The sequence below is a fragment of the Marmota marmota genome, unplaced genomic scaffold (genome assembly GCF_001458135.2).
Source record: "Marmota marmota marmota unplaced genomic scaffold, marMar, whole genome shotgun sequence".
Classification (NCBI taxonomy): domain Eukaryota; kingdom Metazoa; phylum Chordata; class Mammalia; order Rodentia; family Sciuridae; genus Marmota; species Marmota marmota.
The window spans coordinates 11,893,833-11,912,204 of NW_026000174.1; the positions used below are offsets into that span (position 1 = coordinate 11,893,833).

At 55.3% G+C, this 18,372-nt stretch overlaps 1 protein-coding gene across 1 annotated transcript in view; it reads left to right on the forward strand.

The window, feature by feature from the left end:
- Positions 1–18,008, forward strand: part of LOC107156799 (guanylate cyclase D-like) — a 32,414-nt gene extending 14,406 nt beyond the window's left edge. The window contains exons 11-18 of the mRNA XM_015502921.1: positions 2,785–2,933; positions 4,279–4,442; positions 5,096–5,288; positions 9,382–9,556; positions 10,475–10,573; positions 11,901–11,995; positions 13,749–13,834; positions 17,900–18,008. Of these exons, the coding sequence (XP_015358407.1) occupies positions 2,785–2,933; positions 4,279–4,442; positions 5,096–5,288; positions 9,382–9,556; positions 10,475–10,573; positions 11,901–11,995; positions 13,749–13,834; positions 17,900–18,008 (1,070 nt within the window). The remainder of the gene's footprint in view (positions 1–2,784; positions 2,934–4,278; positions 4,443–5,095; positions 5,289–9,381; positions 9,557–10,474; positions 10,574–11,900; positions 11,996–13,748; positions 13,835–17,899) is intronic.
- Positions 18,009–18,372: the final 364 nt, after the last annotated feature.

Sequence of the window (18,372 nt, forward strand, 5' to 3'; positions counted from 1 at the left end):
CTCAGTTTTGCCATGTGACCTTACACATGGGCTTGCACAAATCACTTCACCTTTCTGAGCGTCAGTTTTCTCATCTTTAAAATGGAGAGAATATTAAAACATAATCCAGATACCAGGCCCCACGGCTGATGTGGCCAGGCTGCTCAGTGCTGGGGCCGGGTTACTGCCCGGGTGGGACTCCTCCAAGAGCTTCTCTGTGTCCATACTTTTGCGTGTAGATGTTTTCTCGCTTCTGGTCCTGGTGGGAGGGACCAACTTCGGAAATTTCCCCTCTCTTCTGTGTTCTCTGTCGGGCCTCTCTGAACCCCAGGCTACTCTTGAAGTTGTCCCCTTGCCGTCTCTGTCCAGTCTCAGGGCCTGTCCCCACTCCAGCCTGCAGTGCCAGGCAGAGGCAGGGCTGAGCCCACCATCCGGCCACTCCTGATGGATAATCTTTGAACTCATAGGGGCCTAGTCTCCTCCCCTTTCTCTACCAAATCACTGCCTGGTCAATAATGAGCCTTATAGGCCCCAAGTTTCTGAGGTGGGGGAGTGGACAGGAGAAGGGGCTCTATCAGGCCATTTGTTCAACACTATTCAGCTGCCCCCGCCCCCACATCTATGTGCTGAGAGAGGCAAGGACCAGCCAGACCCTGTCTGCAGGACATGTTCCAGTGCAAGACCCTCCAAGCCAGGCTCCACCAACAGACTTTGGCTGCAGGGACCCAGCCTGGAATGCTCTGGCCAACCTAGAATGGGGCTGTTAGTCCCAAGTCTTCTCAGCCTCAGGGACTACAGGTTCAGAGCTTAGACTTGGGGACACCAACCTAAGGCCAGTTACTCCACCCATTTGCTTTACAACTTCAAATAGATCCCTTTCAGCATTAAGCCTCAGTTTCCTCATCTGCAAGATGGGGCCCAGGGTGCCTCGTTTGCAGCATAGCTGTAAGAGTCAGTGAAGTGCCTGCTTTAGACCAAGGCCCTGGCACAGGGCTAGCTCAGTAAATACTGCCTGGGTGGTTTGAGGGATGTGGTCATGGGAGTCCCTCATTCTTACCTGTCTCTAACATCATTTTAAGGTCCCATATGTGTATGGCCCTCTGCAGTTTCCAAGGCACTTGTACCTGCAGTGTCCCCTGGCCGGCCCCAAAAATGGGTTTTCAAAGAGGAGTCAGTGAGATGAGAAGGGGAGGGGCTCCTAGGTGAGGAGTGGAAGTGGGATTTGGGAAGTCCCTTGATTCAATGTTCTTAACCTAAAGTCCCTTGGAGTCATCCCACCAGGCCCCACAGACCTGGGTGATCTTCGCAACAGCTGATGGATCCCAGGGGTGCCTGGGGTGTGGAAGCGTGTCCCCAGCAAGGGCAACACAAGATTAGGCTAGCCTGAGGTGGCCTGGCTCGGGGGCAGCCGTTCCCAGCCTGTTTGCCTATGAGAACATTTTAATATCAAAAGGGTCAGGGCCTCCCGTGTGACTACTGGACTCTTTTTAATATTTGCTGACTATGAAAATATCCAAAGACAAAAATCTGTTCTGAAGTCTGTGACTCTTTGAAATGCATTTGTATTTTATTCATCACAGTATCATTTGCATACTTTTGAAAAACAGGTGTGTGTGTGTGTGTGTGTGTGTGTGGTTAGTGGGTTCTATCTACACACACTCCTCCATAAGCACAGACAGCTCTCCCGACTTGGGGTTTTGTGCCTGCACGTTGGGAACCTCTGGGAAGTCTCGGTGGAAATCAGGCCCAGTTACAGTGTTTGCTTTTTACTGACCCTAGATGGGTGCCCTCCTTCGCCCCTAGGAGCCTTGGTTTCCCTGACTGTAAAATGGGACAATGACTCCTGCACTGTCCCCAACATGGGGGCATCAGTGGGAGTAGAAGGGGAATGAATCCAGAAGGAGGTTTCTCCTCACTGGCTCAGGGCCTCCCACCCCCATCGAAGAGGCTCCCGGGCCTCCTCAGAGGAGGGTGACCTGCTAGCCCCGTAACAGTTCTAGGAATATGTAGTATTGCGTGCCCATTTAATAGGTGTAGAAACCGAGGCTCAGAGAGGTGACATAACTTGCATAGAATGTAAATGGTAACTGAAGCCCCATTCTGATCTGCTGACCCTGGAGCCCAAACGTGGTGGCCAGCCCTTCTTCCTCCCAGTCTGCTTCAGAGGCAAGGTTCACATTCGTGGGCCTTGCTGGGAACTAAGCAATGGTGGTGCACCTGGAGCTGAGGAAGAGCCTGCCCTGGGTGAGCACCTGACATCCGTCCCCTCCTCCCTCCCTCAGCACCCCTCTCAGGGAGGCAGTTCACTGAACTCATTTCCCCCAGTTCTGAGATTGGACCCCGGGTGCTCTACCACTGAGCTGCAGCCCAGCCCTTCTGATTTTTCACTTAGAGACAGGGTCTGGCTAAGTTCTTCTGTCTGGCCTCTAACTTTCGATCAACCTGCCTTGGCCTCCCAAGGAGCCAGGATTACAGGTGTGCGCCACAGGGCCTCATTTCCTAAGCTCTTTCACAGAAGGAGAAACAGGCTGAGAGTGGTCACTGTCTTCTCTACCACCTCAGAGTGATGGTGGCAGATCTGGAATCAAACCTAGCTCTCCCAGCCCCTGAGACCTGTTCCCGGCCACAGCCTGGGGGCAGACTCAGGAAAGAGCAAAGCTGTGGCCAGCCATGCCCTGGGGCACAGAAGAGGGACGTGAGGAACATCCTTGGGGCTGATCCCACACCAGCCCAGGCCTAGCCTGCCATCCTGCCATGAGCCCTCAGGGCACCTCAGACCCACGGCCCATGGGGTGTTTTTTGCAGAAATCATCAGGAAGGTGGCATCTCCCCCTCCCCTGTGCCGGCCACTGGTGTCCCCTGACCACGGGCCACCCGAGTGTATCCAGCTAATGAAGCAGTGCTGGGAGGAGGCTCCGGATGACAGACCAAGCTTGGACCAGATTTATAGCCAGGTCAGTGCTCCCCAGAGCCATGGTCCACCCATGGGCCGTGCTTGACCAAGTGCGAGCCCCAGCCCAGGCCAGCGCTGCCTCCTTGAGCTCCACGCTCTGAAGAGAGCTTTCTCAGAACCATGACTTTCGGGGACATTCATCAGTGCCTTCCTGCAGCCCAGCCCCCACGAGGTGTCACTTCATCCCGTGGCAGTTCCCTAAGAAGCCTGGAAGTGTCTGGGCTTTCCAGGGGAGGAATGAGACACAGAGGGGACAGGCCAGGTCTGTCTGTCTGTGGAGCTGCCCGTGGAGCTCTACCTAGACGGGCCTCCTGGTGACCAAGTGGACAGGCTATTTGTGACTGCAAGATAGCGCTGCTTCCCGAGTCAGGAAGGGGAAGATGAGAGCACCCCTGGGTCCCCCAGGCTGCCTTGAGACTGCAGCAGGCGAGGCCAGGCAAGTCCTGTGGGTGGGGGTGGAGTGTGCGGGCCATGGCTCCCCAAGGCCAAGCCATCAAGCCTGGGGCAGCATCTGGGCCTCCCCTTCCCACCCTCCATCCCCAGCCACAGTGGCAAGTTGCCAAGGTGAGGTTCACTGAGTGAGAGGAGCGTCCAGAGGGAGGAGGGGACGGATGTCAGGTGCACGGCCCAGGGCAGGCTCTTCCTCAGCTCCAGGTGCACCACAACCGCCAGTATTTGTTTATGGATTTATTTTGGGAATATGAAGAGGAATAGAGGAGTAGAAATAGTTATCTATATTTCATACCTACATATAAAATGCATGCAGATTTTATATAGGTATGTACAAATATGTATACATAAAATCTATATATATTCAATCCATCCATTCATCCATGTATCCATCCATCTACCCATCTATCTCTCCATCTTCTTTTTAATATTTATTTTTCAGTTGTAGTTGGATACAATACCTTTATTTCACTTATTTATTTTTTGTGGTGCTGAGGATCGAATCCAGGGTCCCGCACATGCTAGGCGAGTGCTCTACCACTGAGCCACAACCCCAGCCCCTTTCCATCTTTGAGAAGAGCAAAGAGAGCCCACAGTGTCCCAGGAAGGGTCAGTAGGGTCATGTTTGTTGGTGGCAGTGCTGTGCTCTTCCCGGGCTCCTCTGCAAAATCCTCCCGCTGCCTGTCCCCCCATACCAACTATTTCTCACAGCCATCTGTGCCTTGCCCCCATCAGGACCCCCTCCCCCTGTCTATTTATTTATCCACGTCCCGTAACAGCCCAACTCTTCCGGGCAGGGATTATGTCCAGTTCCTTCCAGTCACCCCAGACTCCCAAGCTGAGGGTCAGGTACACTGACCTTCATGGGAAAATAAAGATTGTTGTTCCATCTTCAGTTCAAAAGCATCAACCAAGGCAAGAAGACCAGTGTCGCTGACTCCATGCTGTGGATGCTGGAGAAGTACTCCCAGAACCTGGAGGGCCTGGTCCAGGAGCGGACCGAGGAGCTGGAGCTGGAGAGGCGGAAGACAGAAAGGCTGCTCTCGCAGATGCTCCCTCCGTGAGTGGCCAGGGACTCCAGTGTGCCTCCACGCATGTACTCTGAGATTTGTGTGTGTGTGTGTGGGAGGAGGTAGGTACCAGGGATTGAACTCAGGGGCACTCAACCACTGAGCCACACCCCCAGCCCTATTTTGTATTTTATTTAGAGACAGGGTCTCTCTGAGTTGCTTAGTGCCTCACCATTGTTGAGGTGACTTTGAACTCTCGATCCTCCTGCCTCAGCCTCCCGAGCTGCTGGGATTACAGGTGTGCACCACCATGCCTGGCTCCACACATGTTCTCTGGAACATAGTAGGTGCTCAGAAAAATCAGTGTTCTGTGAACTCATTCAATTCATCCATTCCTGTTTGTTTATCCAACATATTTTGGTAGACACTGGTCGTGTGATGGGCACTGTGCTGAGCACACAGGTGTTGAATTTCTGCTCTCCACACCTCTGGGAACAAGGAGGGGACACAATGCTCTCACTTCACTTCAGAAGAAGCCAAGTTCAGAGAAGGACAGGGACTTGCTGCCAGAGCAGCCAGCACACCAGCAGACCTGTCCCAGGTCCCCTGACGTTCAACCCAACATTTCCTCCGATATTCCTCTCTAGCCTCCAAACTGTTCAAATTGTTGGAAGTATGACCCTGGTCCCTCCCATCCCTTCAGGTCTGTGGCCGAAGCTCTGAAGATGGGAGCAACTGTGGAACCAGAGTACTTTGACCAAGTCACCATCTACTTCAGTGACATTGTGGGTTTTACCACCATCTCAGCCCTGAGTGAGCCCATCGAGGTGGTGGGCCTGCTCAATGACCTCTACACATTGTTCGATGCTGTTTTGGGCAGTCACGATGTATATAAGGTGAGAATAGCAGGAGGCTGGCATTCTATTCCTCTCTTTACTACTGTGTGTTGTCCATTTCCATTTCCAGTTAGCTATTGCTGTGTAACAAATAACCCCGATGCTGAGTAATGTAAAATGATAAGCATTTGTTGTTGCTCACAAGCTTATGGGCCAGCTAGAAGCTTCTTCTGGACTCACACATGCATCTGTGGTCAGCTGTGGGTGAGGTGAGCAGCTCTGCTGATCTTAGCTGGGTTCTCCACATCTCTGTGGCCTTGATAGGGAAGACTTAGTTCTGGTCACAGAGTCTCACCTTCTGCCCAGCGAGTCTCAGATTGTTTCCATGGTGTGTCCAGGTTCTGGGAGAGGGGCAGAGGAACATGCCCTCACCTGGGATGAGGCAGCTGCCATTTCTAACATATTCTACTGGTCAAAGGAAAAGATTCACAAGAGGAAATAAACTCCACCTCTGGTGGGAGAAACTGCTGAGTCCCACTGGGTGTGGATATAGAGGGGGTGGACAGGGTGGGCCACTTGCATTTATGTGGCCACTCTGTTCCCTTGTCCATCATCCACCCACCCATCCCTTTAGCATCTCCACAGATGGGTCCCTCTGTGCCTGGCCCTGTAGTGGGCAAGGGCACACAGAGGAGTCTGCCCAGTCCCTGCCCTCCAGAAGCCCTCAGGCCTGTAGATAAGTGACAATGTCCACCCAGTGGAACTGGCAATCAAGGGAGGCTGAGAGCACCCTGTGCCAGATAGGGAGGACTTCCTGGAAGAGGTGCTGTCTTCCCGGCATCACCCCGCCTGGCCATGGTGGCTCCAGGCTGGACATGGGTATCACATGTGAAGGCCTGAGGTTTGGGGGTGCATGGGGAGAGTGTGGTGCTGAGTGGGTTGGCATGGTAGGCCACCAAGGGGCCCAGTGGAGGGGTGAGGCTGGGGAGAGAGCAGCAGGGGCCCAGGCAGGGCCATAACACCCTCTGCGACCCAGTCCCCATGTACTCCTTGATCCAGGGTCTGGGTCTCAGCCTGGCCACCAGTTCCTGTGTAGCTTTACGCCAAGAATCTCCACTTGCCCTCTCTGGTTCCTTGTCCAATGTAATGACCCCAAACCAGCAGGTTCCCAGATGGTGGGAGGACCCTCTCCCCGCTGGGGAAGAGCTTGTAAACAGACTATGAGAACTAGTCAGAGATGCCTCCTGCCCTGTCCTCTCCTGCCCACCCTGCCGTGGGGACCAGTCCCACCCCAGCCCTGCCCCATCCCAGCCTTGCCCCACCCCAGCCCTGCCCCTCCCCAGCCCTGCCCCTTACACTGACCCAGGAGCTGGGGACCTAGGTGCAGCTTCAGATGTGGTGGAGAAGGAGGGGAGGGAGGGCCCAGAGACAGCCACACTCGGCCACTGGCCTTAGTCCCCATCCGCCACCCCCAAGCTCCCTTCCAGCCACAGCCGTCCAAGAAGGCAGAGGGGGACACAGGGGCTGAGGGCGGAAGCCAGGCTGAAGGGGATGCTGGGAAGGAGGAGCCAGAGGACAGCTGTCACCCTGAGGTGCCGGGCAGTTGGTGATATCATTATCTATAGTGTCCCATTGACGATAGTCACCCACACTGACTGAGGGCTTCCTATGTACTGATGCCGCTGCCAACGCTCTGTAGGAGCTAACCCATTAACCAGCACAATTTCTGAGGTACATACTGGCACCCCTAACTTATAGAGGAAGAAAATGAGGAGATAGAGTTTAAATGGCTTGTTTGATATTATATTCTGGGGAATGGGAGGCTCAAATCTGAACTCTAGCATTTGGTCCCCAAGTCCCCTTCTCAGGCAGGCTCAGCATTTGCCTGATTTGGACACCCTTGAAGTAAAGCCAGAGGTTCATAGTGGCCCAGGTGCTTCTGCAGCCTCTCCACCTCCTGCTCAGGACCCTGCGCCCCTGGAGTTCGGAGGGTCTGTCCCTCAGGCTGGCTGTCTCCCTCCTGCCTTCTTGGCTGCCCCAGCCCCATGGGACCCAGGAAAAGATTCCTCATCCATCTGGCTGAGCCCCGCGGCCTTGATGGGCCCTGAGTCACCCCTGGCCTTGACTCTTCCTGGGCTGCTGATCTTTGCACGTGTCCCCTCCTGGCTCTGACTCACGCTTTCTGATCTGCTCTGAACTTGGGCCAAGAGGCCTGCATCTTTCTGGCAGAGGGAGGTGAAATAAAACAAGGCCCTTGCACCCCTCCAGATGTGGGGCTCGGAGGCGAGTGTGTCACTCCTCACTGCCGCCTTGGCCTCGGGTTCCATCCCCAGCAGGATCTGGTTTCTGCTCTCTAATCCCTCTGGGCTGGGAGGCAGCCAGGCAGCCATTTCCTGGTTCTGCAGGGGTCTGGGATTCCCTCGCTGAGCAAGCACTCCTATGGACCATGCTCAGAGCAGAGCCCGGTGAGCCCCGCATGGCCACCCACCCAGCAGATGGATGAAAGCGCCTGTGGTAACGGATTGCACTTCAGATTAAGAAAAAGGAGACAGTGCTGTCCTTCCTTCATCCACACCACAATACCACGCCTCTGCGCATGCGGGAGCCACAGGGGCAAGGCCTGGGCAGCTGCGCGGCATCCACAGGGGTCACGGGCCTCGGGATTTTCACCGGGTCTTATTTAATCCTTTTAAAAAAATAACTGTATTTTATTTATTTCTTTTTATGTGGTGCTGAGGCTCAAACCCAGAGCCTCACACCTGCTAGTCAAGTGCTCTGCGCTGAGCCATGAATGCAGACTCTTATTTAACCCGTTTAATGCCTCTCTGCAGGATGGATTATCATCCCTTCTGTACAAATGAGGACACAGGCTCAGAGGGAGGTGATGGCTCACTCAGGGTCACCCAGCAAGTCAGTATTAGAGTTAAAATTTACATCTATGGCCAGGTGTGGTGGCGCACGCCTGTAATCCCAGCGGCTCAGGAGGCTGAGGCACGGGAATTGTGAGTTCAAAGCCAGCCTCAGCAATAGTGAGACCCTGTCTCTAAATAAAATACAAAGTGAGGTTGGGGATGTGGCTCAGTGGTCAAGTGCCCCTGAGTTCAATCCCTGGTATATATATTAAAAAAAAAAAAAAAAAACTTCACATCTATGTGTATTAGTATTGAAGCCTTTGCACTCACCTGTCCTCTGGTTGCGTCCTCCCATCGATGAGAGGAGACAGCTGTGTGCAGGAGCCAGGGCCCTGACTCTAGCCGAGAGCTAGAGTCAAGCATCTCTGAGTCATCGCCTTTGTAACGGCGTCGGTCAGTTCGGCCTCTGGTGTGTGGATGGCTGGGCTGTGGGAGAGTGAGCTGGGTAGGTTGGGAGAAGCGAGTCCTGCTTGGGGGAGTGGTTGCTGGGTGTCCTGACCAGCTCAGGCCTCAGATGGTAGAAGGGGAGGCAGAGAGGGCAGAGAGAGCAGCGTGCCACCCTCAGGTCCTTGAGACTGGCCTGGGGACCCAGCAGCCAAGAGTCATACGGTAGAGCCCTGGCCAGGGTAGAGTGTGGAGCTTGGGGAGTTGAGGCAGGTGACATTAGAGTCCCTGCCACTTAGGAGATGCTGAGGGCTTATCTTCTCCAACACCAGGAGGAGGAGGAGGGAGCATAGCCACCACTCAGCATTAACCTGCCTGGCTCCCTGTGCTCTCCCTTCCCCACGAAGGAAGCTCAGGCTCTGGATGGTGGAGAGTGTGCCCAGGCCGAGGGCAGAGCCAGGGCTGGACCCGCATGGCTCCGGAGCCCACTTTCTGTCCATTGCGCCTTGGAAAGCCTGAGGGGTTCGGAACGCAGCTGTGTCCTCCAGCTAAGGCCTGGCCTGCCACAGTGGCCTTGTGCAGATGGCACCCCCGGTCTGTCCCCACGTTTATCTCTCGCAGCCCGGGTCTGAGACAAAAAAGCCATGGTCACCTGGGATGCAGACAGAGGTCACTCGGAATGTACAGATCTGGTCATTACTAAAGTGCCAGGCAGGAGGCCCAGCAGAGGTGGCACTGTGGGCAGGGGACCTACAGTGCTGGGCGGGGCTCCTGAGCGGTGGCTTCATGTGGGCAGGTGTGGGGCAGCCCAGGGAGGGCACGTCCCCGAGCTGGAGCATGAAGACTGTGGTTCCTAGGTGGAGACCATCGGGGACGCCTACATGGTGGCATCGGGGCTGCCCCAGCGCAATGGGGACCGGCACACAGCCGAGATCGCCAACCTGGCCCTGGACCTCCTGAGCTCTGTGGGGGACTTCCGGATGAGGCACGCGCCCGATGTGCCTATACACATCAGGGCCGGCCTGCACTCAGGTATGGGAGGGGACCTGGGTGACACTACGTGCGGGTGGGGTCAGTGTCCAGGCCTCCCTGGGGCGTTGGCCTGGGACAGCCCCAGTGACTGCTTCCAGAGTTCTGAGATTCTAAAATTCTATGCTAAAATAATTTGGTTTCTTTTTCCCTTTTATCATCTTCAAGTTCTAATATATCAGAATCAAAGAGTCTGTGATGATTTGGGTCTTTTGTTTGGGCTTGTGGGTCTCAGCATCTGGCCAAGGGTGTCTGATTCCGTATAGAGGAGCTGACAGTCTGTGGCAGGAGGCGGAACAAGAGTCTGGTGTGCACACGACAACCCGGGAGAGACCTCAGAGCAGCTGCTCTGCCTTCCCCACGTCCCCAGTCCTCCCTCCCTCGGTGGCCGCCCTGCAGGATCAAGTCCACACTTACTGCACCCCGTGGCCCCCAGCCCCTGCTCACCTCCATGACCCCACTGCCCACCACTCCCTGCCTGGGTCCTCGTTCCTGCTGCTTGTGTTTCCCACAGACCCCTGGGCTCTGCCTCTGAGCCTTCGCACTTGCTGTTCCCTGCCTGCTTATTCTCAACCTTAGAGACGCAGCTCAGCATCACCTACTCCAGAAAGCCCCTGGGTGGGGCTGGAGGTCCTTTTCCGGGCTGGCACAGTGATCCCTTGCCCCAGCATTGATGGCAGTCATGCAGCTCGCCCAGGGGCTGGGACTGGCCCTCCCATGCCCAGCCCAGGGCCTCACACAGGTGTCCTCTCTTCTCTGGAGGGTACTGTTGGAGACTGCAGATAGCATTGTCCTCACCCCCAACTGCACCCCAGGACATCCAGAGGGAATGGCAGTGGGGGTAGGGACGGGTGCGGCTGTCACGGGGACGCTCTCTGGTCCGGGACCTGCTGGAGCTCACCAGGCACATTCGGGTTCCAGGGCCCTGCGTGGCAGGGGTCGTGGGTCTCACCATGCCTCGGTACTGCCTGTTTGGGGACACTGTCAACACCGCATCCCGGATGGAGTCCACGGGGTTGCGTGAGTATGGCATGCTCCTGTCCTGCGTGGGAGGGGCTCTCCTGCTCTACAGGCTCAGTGCTTAGTCACCATGTCACCATCTGGTGGCAGTGTGCGCTAGTTGTCAAAGCAGTGGGGAGGACATGTCATTGGTCCTTTTAACCTGTGATGATCTCATGAGGAAATTAACAGAGAAAACAGTGACTCCAGATGCAGGAAGCCCGGGTCCTAGCCCTGGCCCTGCCACTGGCTTGCTTAGTGTCCTTGAGCAAAATACTCTTCCTGGGGACCTCAGTCTCCCCACTTTCAGTGAGGAGATCCCTTCCAGTTTTGCTTTGTCTTTCTTTCTTCTTTTTTTTTTTTTTTGGTTCAAATTTTTTATTTGTTTTTTTAGATATACATACCACAGACTGTATTTTGACATATATCATACATACATGGAGTGTAACTTCCCATTTTTGTGATTGCACGTGATGTGGAGTTACACTGGTCATGCATTCATCTGTGTGCAAAGGAAAGGTATATCCAATTTATTCCACTGTCTTTCCCATTCCCCTCCCCCTCCCTTGCCCCCACTCCACCCTGTCCAATCCGGTGAACCTCCACTCTCCACTCCCCTCAGCCTATTATGAGTCAGCATCCACATATCAGAGAGAACATTCAGCCTTTGGTTCTTTGGGATTGGCTTATTTCACTTGGCATGATAGCTTCCAGTTCCATCCATTTTCCAGCAAGTGCCATAATTTCATTCTTCTTTATGGCTGAGTAATATTCCATTTTCAAGACTGAACCCGACACCAGTTTTGTTTTTTCCTGACTGCCTGCCAGCTCCCATTATGTTGGGATAGCCCTCACACTGCCGCAAGGGCATCCCTAACTATGCAGGCCCTTGCTGGCAGCAGGAGCTACTCTGATAGCATGGTTAGAACAGCTGAAATATTGAAATCCTCAGGGCCTCTGCTTCTGGCTGTATAGGTTGTGTAATCCCTAATGTTCAGTGCACGTGCTGTGTAACTGAACATGATAGCCCCACGGGGTATTCCTGCTTTCAGAAAAACAACTGCCTACCTTCTCCGACTCAGCCTTCATAGACTTTCCCACAAGTAAAATCATGTTTCTGAGGCTTCTGACTTCATCCTGAGTTCCCCTAATAGTCAATCAATTTGCTTCACCTTGGGATTTCTCTTGGTAACCAACCATCTGGAGAGACACAGAACCTGCAGGAGGGTATTGCAGAAATCATAATTGTGACTGGTTGGGCTGGAGCTGTTGGGGCTTTTTGATGATTGTACCAAATACGGGGCATGCTGCCGCCCGCTGGTGACCTGACCACTGCCCTTCTCCTCAGCGTACAGAATTCACGCCAGCCGGAGCGCCGTGGAAGCGCTGCTCGGCCTCGATGAGGGCTACGAAGTCGCCGTCCGGGGTCAGACTGAGCTGAAGGTGAGAGGACGTCCTAGTCCCTAAGGACGCAGCTTCCGTGGGCTGCGGGTGAGCGCGTCACCTGACCTGGCCTCTGGGAGCTGGGCTGTCTGATGACCGCACATGAGCTCTCTGCTCCCCAAATTCCAGTGAAGCCTCTCTCCCCTGGAAACCGTTTGGCCAGAGCAGAGCAGTCCCCTGTGGGGACAACCTGCAGGGGTAGCGCACTGCTGTGTGACGCACACGACCCATCTGTCACTCACAGCAATAGTGACAGGAGTAACGAGGCCCCGTTTTATAGTTGAAGTAATCCAACTAGAGAGGACAAGTGACTTGTCAGAGTGACATGGCTCAAAACCCAGATCCGATGTCCCCAAAGCCTGTGCTTCTCCAGAGCACTCTCAGGTTCCTGGTCACCCCTGGAACCCGGGCTCGGACGTTGCCACTAACTGAACCTGCCCCGTGCAGAGACGCCTCCACTTCACCTCCTTCCCCCAGGGACTGTGACGCCATCTCTGTGATCCGCCAGCCCCCTGCCTGGCTCTGCTGTTATGGCACAAAACTGGGCTGCCCGTGCTCAGGAACACCTCAACGGCCAAGGAAGTTCTGTGGCTGATCTCACCTTCTTGTTTTATGTTAACATTCCGAAAGAGGCCATAATACAGTATTCTTTTTCCTTAACTTTGGTAGTCTGGGGATTAAACCCAGGGCCTCGCCCATGCTAGGCAAGTGCTATATCCCCAGTCCTTTTCATTTTAAGATATTTTCATTTTTAATTTTAAGTGTCTGCTTAAGGTGTCAAGGTTGGCCTTGAACTTGTGAGTAGCTGGAATGATGCACTGTTTTCACGAATGACTTTTCTTCCTACCCCACCTCCTCTTGTTTCTCCTAATTCCTCCTCCAGGCCTGACAGGGAGCTAGGTTCGAAGGCCCAAAGCTATGCATAGGCCTCAGAAATTGGGTGCTCCATGGGGCTTTCTTCATTACACTACAGAAAGTCAGAGCAGAGGAATGCAGCTCAGAGAGGGGCAATGACTTGTGCATGGTCACACAGCCTGGAAGGGCTGGCATGGATGGAATCCCTGTATGGCTCCCTATGGCTGGGGATATGGCAGAATAGCCTGGATAAGTCAGAGCAGGCATTTCTTGCTTGAGGGAGTGGGCACTGGGTGTCCTGAGAAACAGGACTGTGGTGGTAGAAAAGGATACAGAGAGAGGCGGGGAGGATAGCATGCTGACCTTGGGTTCCTGAAGCTGGCCTGGGACTCCATAGTGCAATACCCACCCCGTGACACCTCAGCCAGGGTGGGGTTTAGAACCTCCAGACCAGCCAACCCTGACCTGAGCACCCTTCAGACTCCCTCCCTCCTCACCTCCAGGGGCTGCCACTCCTCTCCCAGGGAGGCCATCAGAGGCTTTGGTGGTAGGGGCTGGAGAGAATCACAGATCACAGGAGCCTCAGGTCCCAGCATCCCAGACCTGCTGGCCACCAAGTTCAAGTCCCTTCTTTATTGTTTCACAGATACATATGAACTTTTTAAAAAAGTTCTTCACAAAAGCTGTGTGAGGTACAGAGGAGACTAGGCATAGAGAGGCCAAGTAAGTTGACCAACATCACACAGCCAGCGAGTGGCAGAGCAAGTGGATCTGACCCAGGAGCGGCCTCCAGGCTCTAGCTGCTCTCGACAGGCTGGAGGAATCGCCCAGCTGTGCCGTCGTTTGAGAAGGTTTGGGGGCACAGGAGGCCTTTCAGAACCCTTCCTCTCTCTTCCAGGGGAAGGGCGTACAGGAGACCTACTGGCTGGTGGGGAAGGCAGGATTCCCCAGACCCCTCCCCACACCTCTGCCCATCAAACCCGGGTGAGTATGAGGGATTCCCAAAGGGCCTGGCTCTTCTAAGGTTGATGTTTGTTGTTTTTCTGATTATAAAAGTAAGACGTGCCTCGTGCAGAAAACTTGGAAAATATAGAATTCTTCAACTACGTACAAGCACGTCTTTCCGCGTCAGCACTAGCGTGACGCCTAGTGGGGGTCCTGGCGGGTGGGGGTCCGGCAGCCTGGGGAGCTCCTCATCCCGCCCTGAGCTCCCAGCTCTGCCCTGAGCAGCCCCTGTATGGTGCAGAGCACTTCAGACATGCGGTGGTGACGTGTCAGGACCACAGCTCAGGGCAGTTGGCTTGGCCCTTCCCTATTGCTGAGCATGCAGCTCCTTTCTGGGTGACAATTTGGTAAATATTGCACCTTTGCCACTGTTCACAGTTTCCAGACATGGAGTTTGGGGATCCAAAGGACACCTGCCTTTTAGGGGCCACGTGAAGCAGATTCTCTGAGAGCGTGAGCCTGCTGTGGCTTGGCTCTTCCCTCTGTCCCATCTTTTAGGACTCATGTCCCTCCCGGGGTCCACCTGGGAGCAAGGTGTTTTGCTCTGAGGTGCTGATTCCCCTCACTTCCTCCCAGTCAGCGAGCAGTCCACAGAGGGCAGAGGGCAAGGGACACAGCTGTCACCCGTGACTGGGAAGGTTCTGGGGCCCCTCAGCATGACAGCAGAACTTGGGCCAGAACCAGGCTTGTCCTCTTTCTGCCCAGAATTTCCCCTTCATTCCAAATCCCTCCCAGCTCTTAAAGGACGGACCCCTGACCAAGGCCACCCCTTCCCCTCTCTCAACGAAAAGAAATGTGTGGGGCACAGGTGGGCTTCCTGGGACAGACTCGGGCTGACGCAGGTCAGGCCATGCTTCCAAGCAGACAGGACTGGTGTGGACAGGGGCCACTGTAGGCATCTGGTCAAGCAGCCATTTCTCTCCATTCCTGTTGTCAGGGAGCCAAGACCTCAGGACCCAGGGAGCCTGGGGCATAGCCCTGCCTGAGGGCAGTCACCTGAGTGCTCGGCCACCTTGTCACCACACATAGCAGGGTCCTGAGAGGCTCCCAGTGGGGAAGGGAGCACTGATAGGCAGCACCAGCAAAGGGAGACGCCTCGGGGTACGGAACACAGGGCACCCTTTTCACTTGGGCACACCAGCCTCCTGGGTGCAGAAGCAGCCCCCGCTCATGGAGAGTCCATGCAGCCCAGAGCCCTTCCTTTGGGCACAGTCTGGGTGTGGATGGCTGCTGGGGCCAGCTCGGTGTGAGGAAGACTCAGGTTTGGGCCAGAGGGGGCCCCAGCCTGGGTTCTGCGTGGCCTCTGGCAGGTCCCTCTCCCCCAGTCTGGCTCCCAGGGCCCCGAGGAGATTCCGCTAGTCTGGCTGCATTGCCACAGCAGCCCAGCCCATCGGCCCCCTGTGGCAGGGGCCAGGGCCCTCCCTGCTCTTCCTGTACCCTGAGGTCTCCCCCACTGCGCCCCAGGAGCAGGCCCTCTGGCCCACTTCCCGTAGGCCCACCCACCGCTCCTGCCTCTGGCTTCTCAGAGGGCCGAGTCTGCTGACGGCCTACTTCCTCCCACCCTTTCCCTGGTGCCCCCGCAGTCTGACTTCCACCCTGTCCCGCCCACAAGGTTCTCAAGAAGGTCACCCGTGACCTCCATCCATGTCATTAGAACCGTGGGCAGTTGCAGTTCGTCACTGACAGTCCCACAGCGTCTCCACGGCCTCCCTCTTCCTAGAAGCCCAGCCTCCACTCCCTTCTCCCCCCCCCCCACTGGTCTCTCTCTGCTCCCTGCCAGCTCCTTCCCTCTCCTCTCCCAGCCTGAGTGCTGGGGTTCCATGGAGCCCTTTGGGCTTCCGTTCCTGTGCAGGCCCTGAGGGTGCCCGGCACCAGTGCTCTCCTCAGCCTGCCTTGGCTCCCCAGGCTGGTGATCTCCCCACCCCAGGCCTTCCTTCTGCGGCTCTCAAGGAACCTCAGACCCCAAAGGCCCAACCGCCCTGGAAACCCAGTCTCCTCCAGAATCCCCTTCTCACCCAAGGCCTCGCCCTCCTCAGTCGGAAAGTGGCATACTGTCTCAGGCTCCTCCAGGTCCCAACATGCACCTTCATCTAATCTGTCAGAAGCAAGTCTGCAGCCTCTGGGACCTCCAGGCAGGAGGGCTCCCGCCTAGGCCAGGGACTCAGCTCCCGTGGACCCCCCCACACACGTGTAGGCACATGCAGCCCGCCGCCTGGCCTCCATCTTGCCCCTACCTCTGGCTGGCTTCCCCATCCACCTGGGTCCTCTGCAGGGCTCCCAGTCAGCTTCCTCTCGTCCACTGGGTCCCTCCACCCATCTCCACCAAAGTTAAAAGCACAGACATGATGGATATGGAAGTTCCCTCCAGGGCCATCCTCTTGCTTTGGGGCTCAAGCCCAACTCCCACAAAGCCTCCCAGACTTCACCAGCCGAGCCCCCACCTGCCCCATGGCCACCTCTGTCCACTGGCCACCTGCTGTCACTTTCCAGTCCATTACCAAGTGTGGTAGTCTCCATAGCACTCGTAACTACCTGGTATTTCTTGATGACGTGTTTATGGGGCTTTTACCTGCCCTGCAAGTCTCATGAGACCCTAGATGGCCAAGGCGCCTGTACCTCCGCCCATTAGTGCCCACCGCCGAGGGAGTGTGGGCTTCTGACCAGCTACCCTCTGGCCCTGTTCCAGCCTGGCTCTGTCCCTGCAGGCACTATGGGAAGCCCAGCTCCCAGCCTTCCTCTGGCCACCCTGGGAACCTGCAGGTCTGGCAGCCATTTGTCATCTCCCACACCCGAGCTCTCCCAGCTGATGACTTTTCCACTCCTAGACAGAAACTTTAGAAAGTGCCAGAAACATTTTCATCGTCTTGGCTCAGGAAAGGAGGGGGGAGAGGAGAGATTAGTTGCAGTGAGCATCTCCCCAGCTTAGGAACCTTTCAGGAGAATCTGCACTCTGATCCTGCACAAAGCTCACAGGGGCCTTGTGCACGCACGTGCACATGAGCGCACGCACGCGCGCACACACACACACACACACACACACAATCCATCGTAGGCACTAGGTGTGCACATACATGGAAACAGTACCACAAGCCCTTCTGCTTGTCTGGGGATGAGATAACAGACAGACACACACAGATCTCTGCTGGAGGGCCCTGGGTGCCAGCTGGATGGGAACTGGTCTTGGAGCTGGATTTACAAGGTTGTTACCACATTTTAGTTGAATTCAATGTTACATCTGATTTTTTTTAAAGCCAAATTTCCCAGATGCTTTTATCTTCACCTTACATATTTCCCCTATCTGCAGAAGTTATTTAGCCTCTCTCTGGGGGTGTTGGAAAGCCTGGCAGAGATCAAGGCAAAGCATAAAAACTTCTCAACCATGTCTGGAGGTAGCCACCAACCCAAGCAGCAGAGCCCAGAGGAGTGCCTCTGTCACACTACAGGAGGATACTACACAAAGCGGCTCCTTCTCTCCATGCATGAGGCCTTGGGTTCTATCTCAAGCACTAGGGAAAAAAAAAAGTGTCCCTTGTCATGCTGCTGTGAGGTGCTGGCTGTCACTCAGAGCCTCGCTTCCTTCACTGTGCCAAGGCAGTAACCTGGGTCCGCCTGCCCCATGTATCCAAGGACAGCAAATGAGAAAGCAAAAGTAGGTTCTGGTGGGAGACCAGGAACTACTGAGAATTTCATATCACCCAAGAGTCACAGAGCCCCTGCCCCAGGGCCACAGACCTCCCAGATCAGGTCCAGAGAAGGGGACAGAGCTGAGGCTAGCTCCTCATCTCCTGGAGGCCACTGGACTGGAAGACACACATGCAGACGAGGGAGCCTCTGTGTGGCCTCGGAGAAGTCACATCACCTGTCTGAACATTGGGTCCCTACAGTTCAAGGGTGGGGGTCGGGGCAGGCCCACGGCAGGGCTGCTGTGGGGTCAGGAGATGGGGACCCGAAAGGAGTGACCCCTCAGCTCTCAGCAGGGCTCCATTGCCCGTGACTGTTGTTCTGGGTGGTCGTTTATGATTCTTGTTTCTCCTTTTTCCTCAGAGACCCCTGGCGGGACCTCATCAACCAAGAAATCAAGGCAGCCTTTGCCAGAGCCCGCCAGGGTGCAGCGGGGCCCTCGAGCTCAGAGGAGGCCCCAGCCCAGCCCTGAGCGGAGGAACAGGCCAGGCCAGGCCCCACCAGCCAAGCCTCTGGTGCTTACTCCCCACCTCACCCCCACCGTCCCACTTCCTGAGAGGACTGGCTTGCTGGGCTCTCTGGTGGCCAACCAGGTGCTCATTAACAAGTGCCCAGGAGCGATATTAAGTGATGCGTTCCTGTATGAATCCTAGGGGCAAATTTGCCTCTTGACATGAAAACAATAAAAATAGAATTATTCCCTTCTGGTCACACAGTGTTTGGTGCTGGACAAATCATTTTGACACAGAGCTTGTTAACACAGGAGCTCATTATTCCTACATGGAGGAACACTGTCCTCACTGACCCGTGGAAAGACCGGAGGCCCAGAGGGAGGA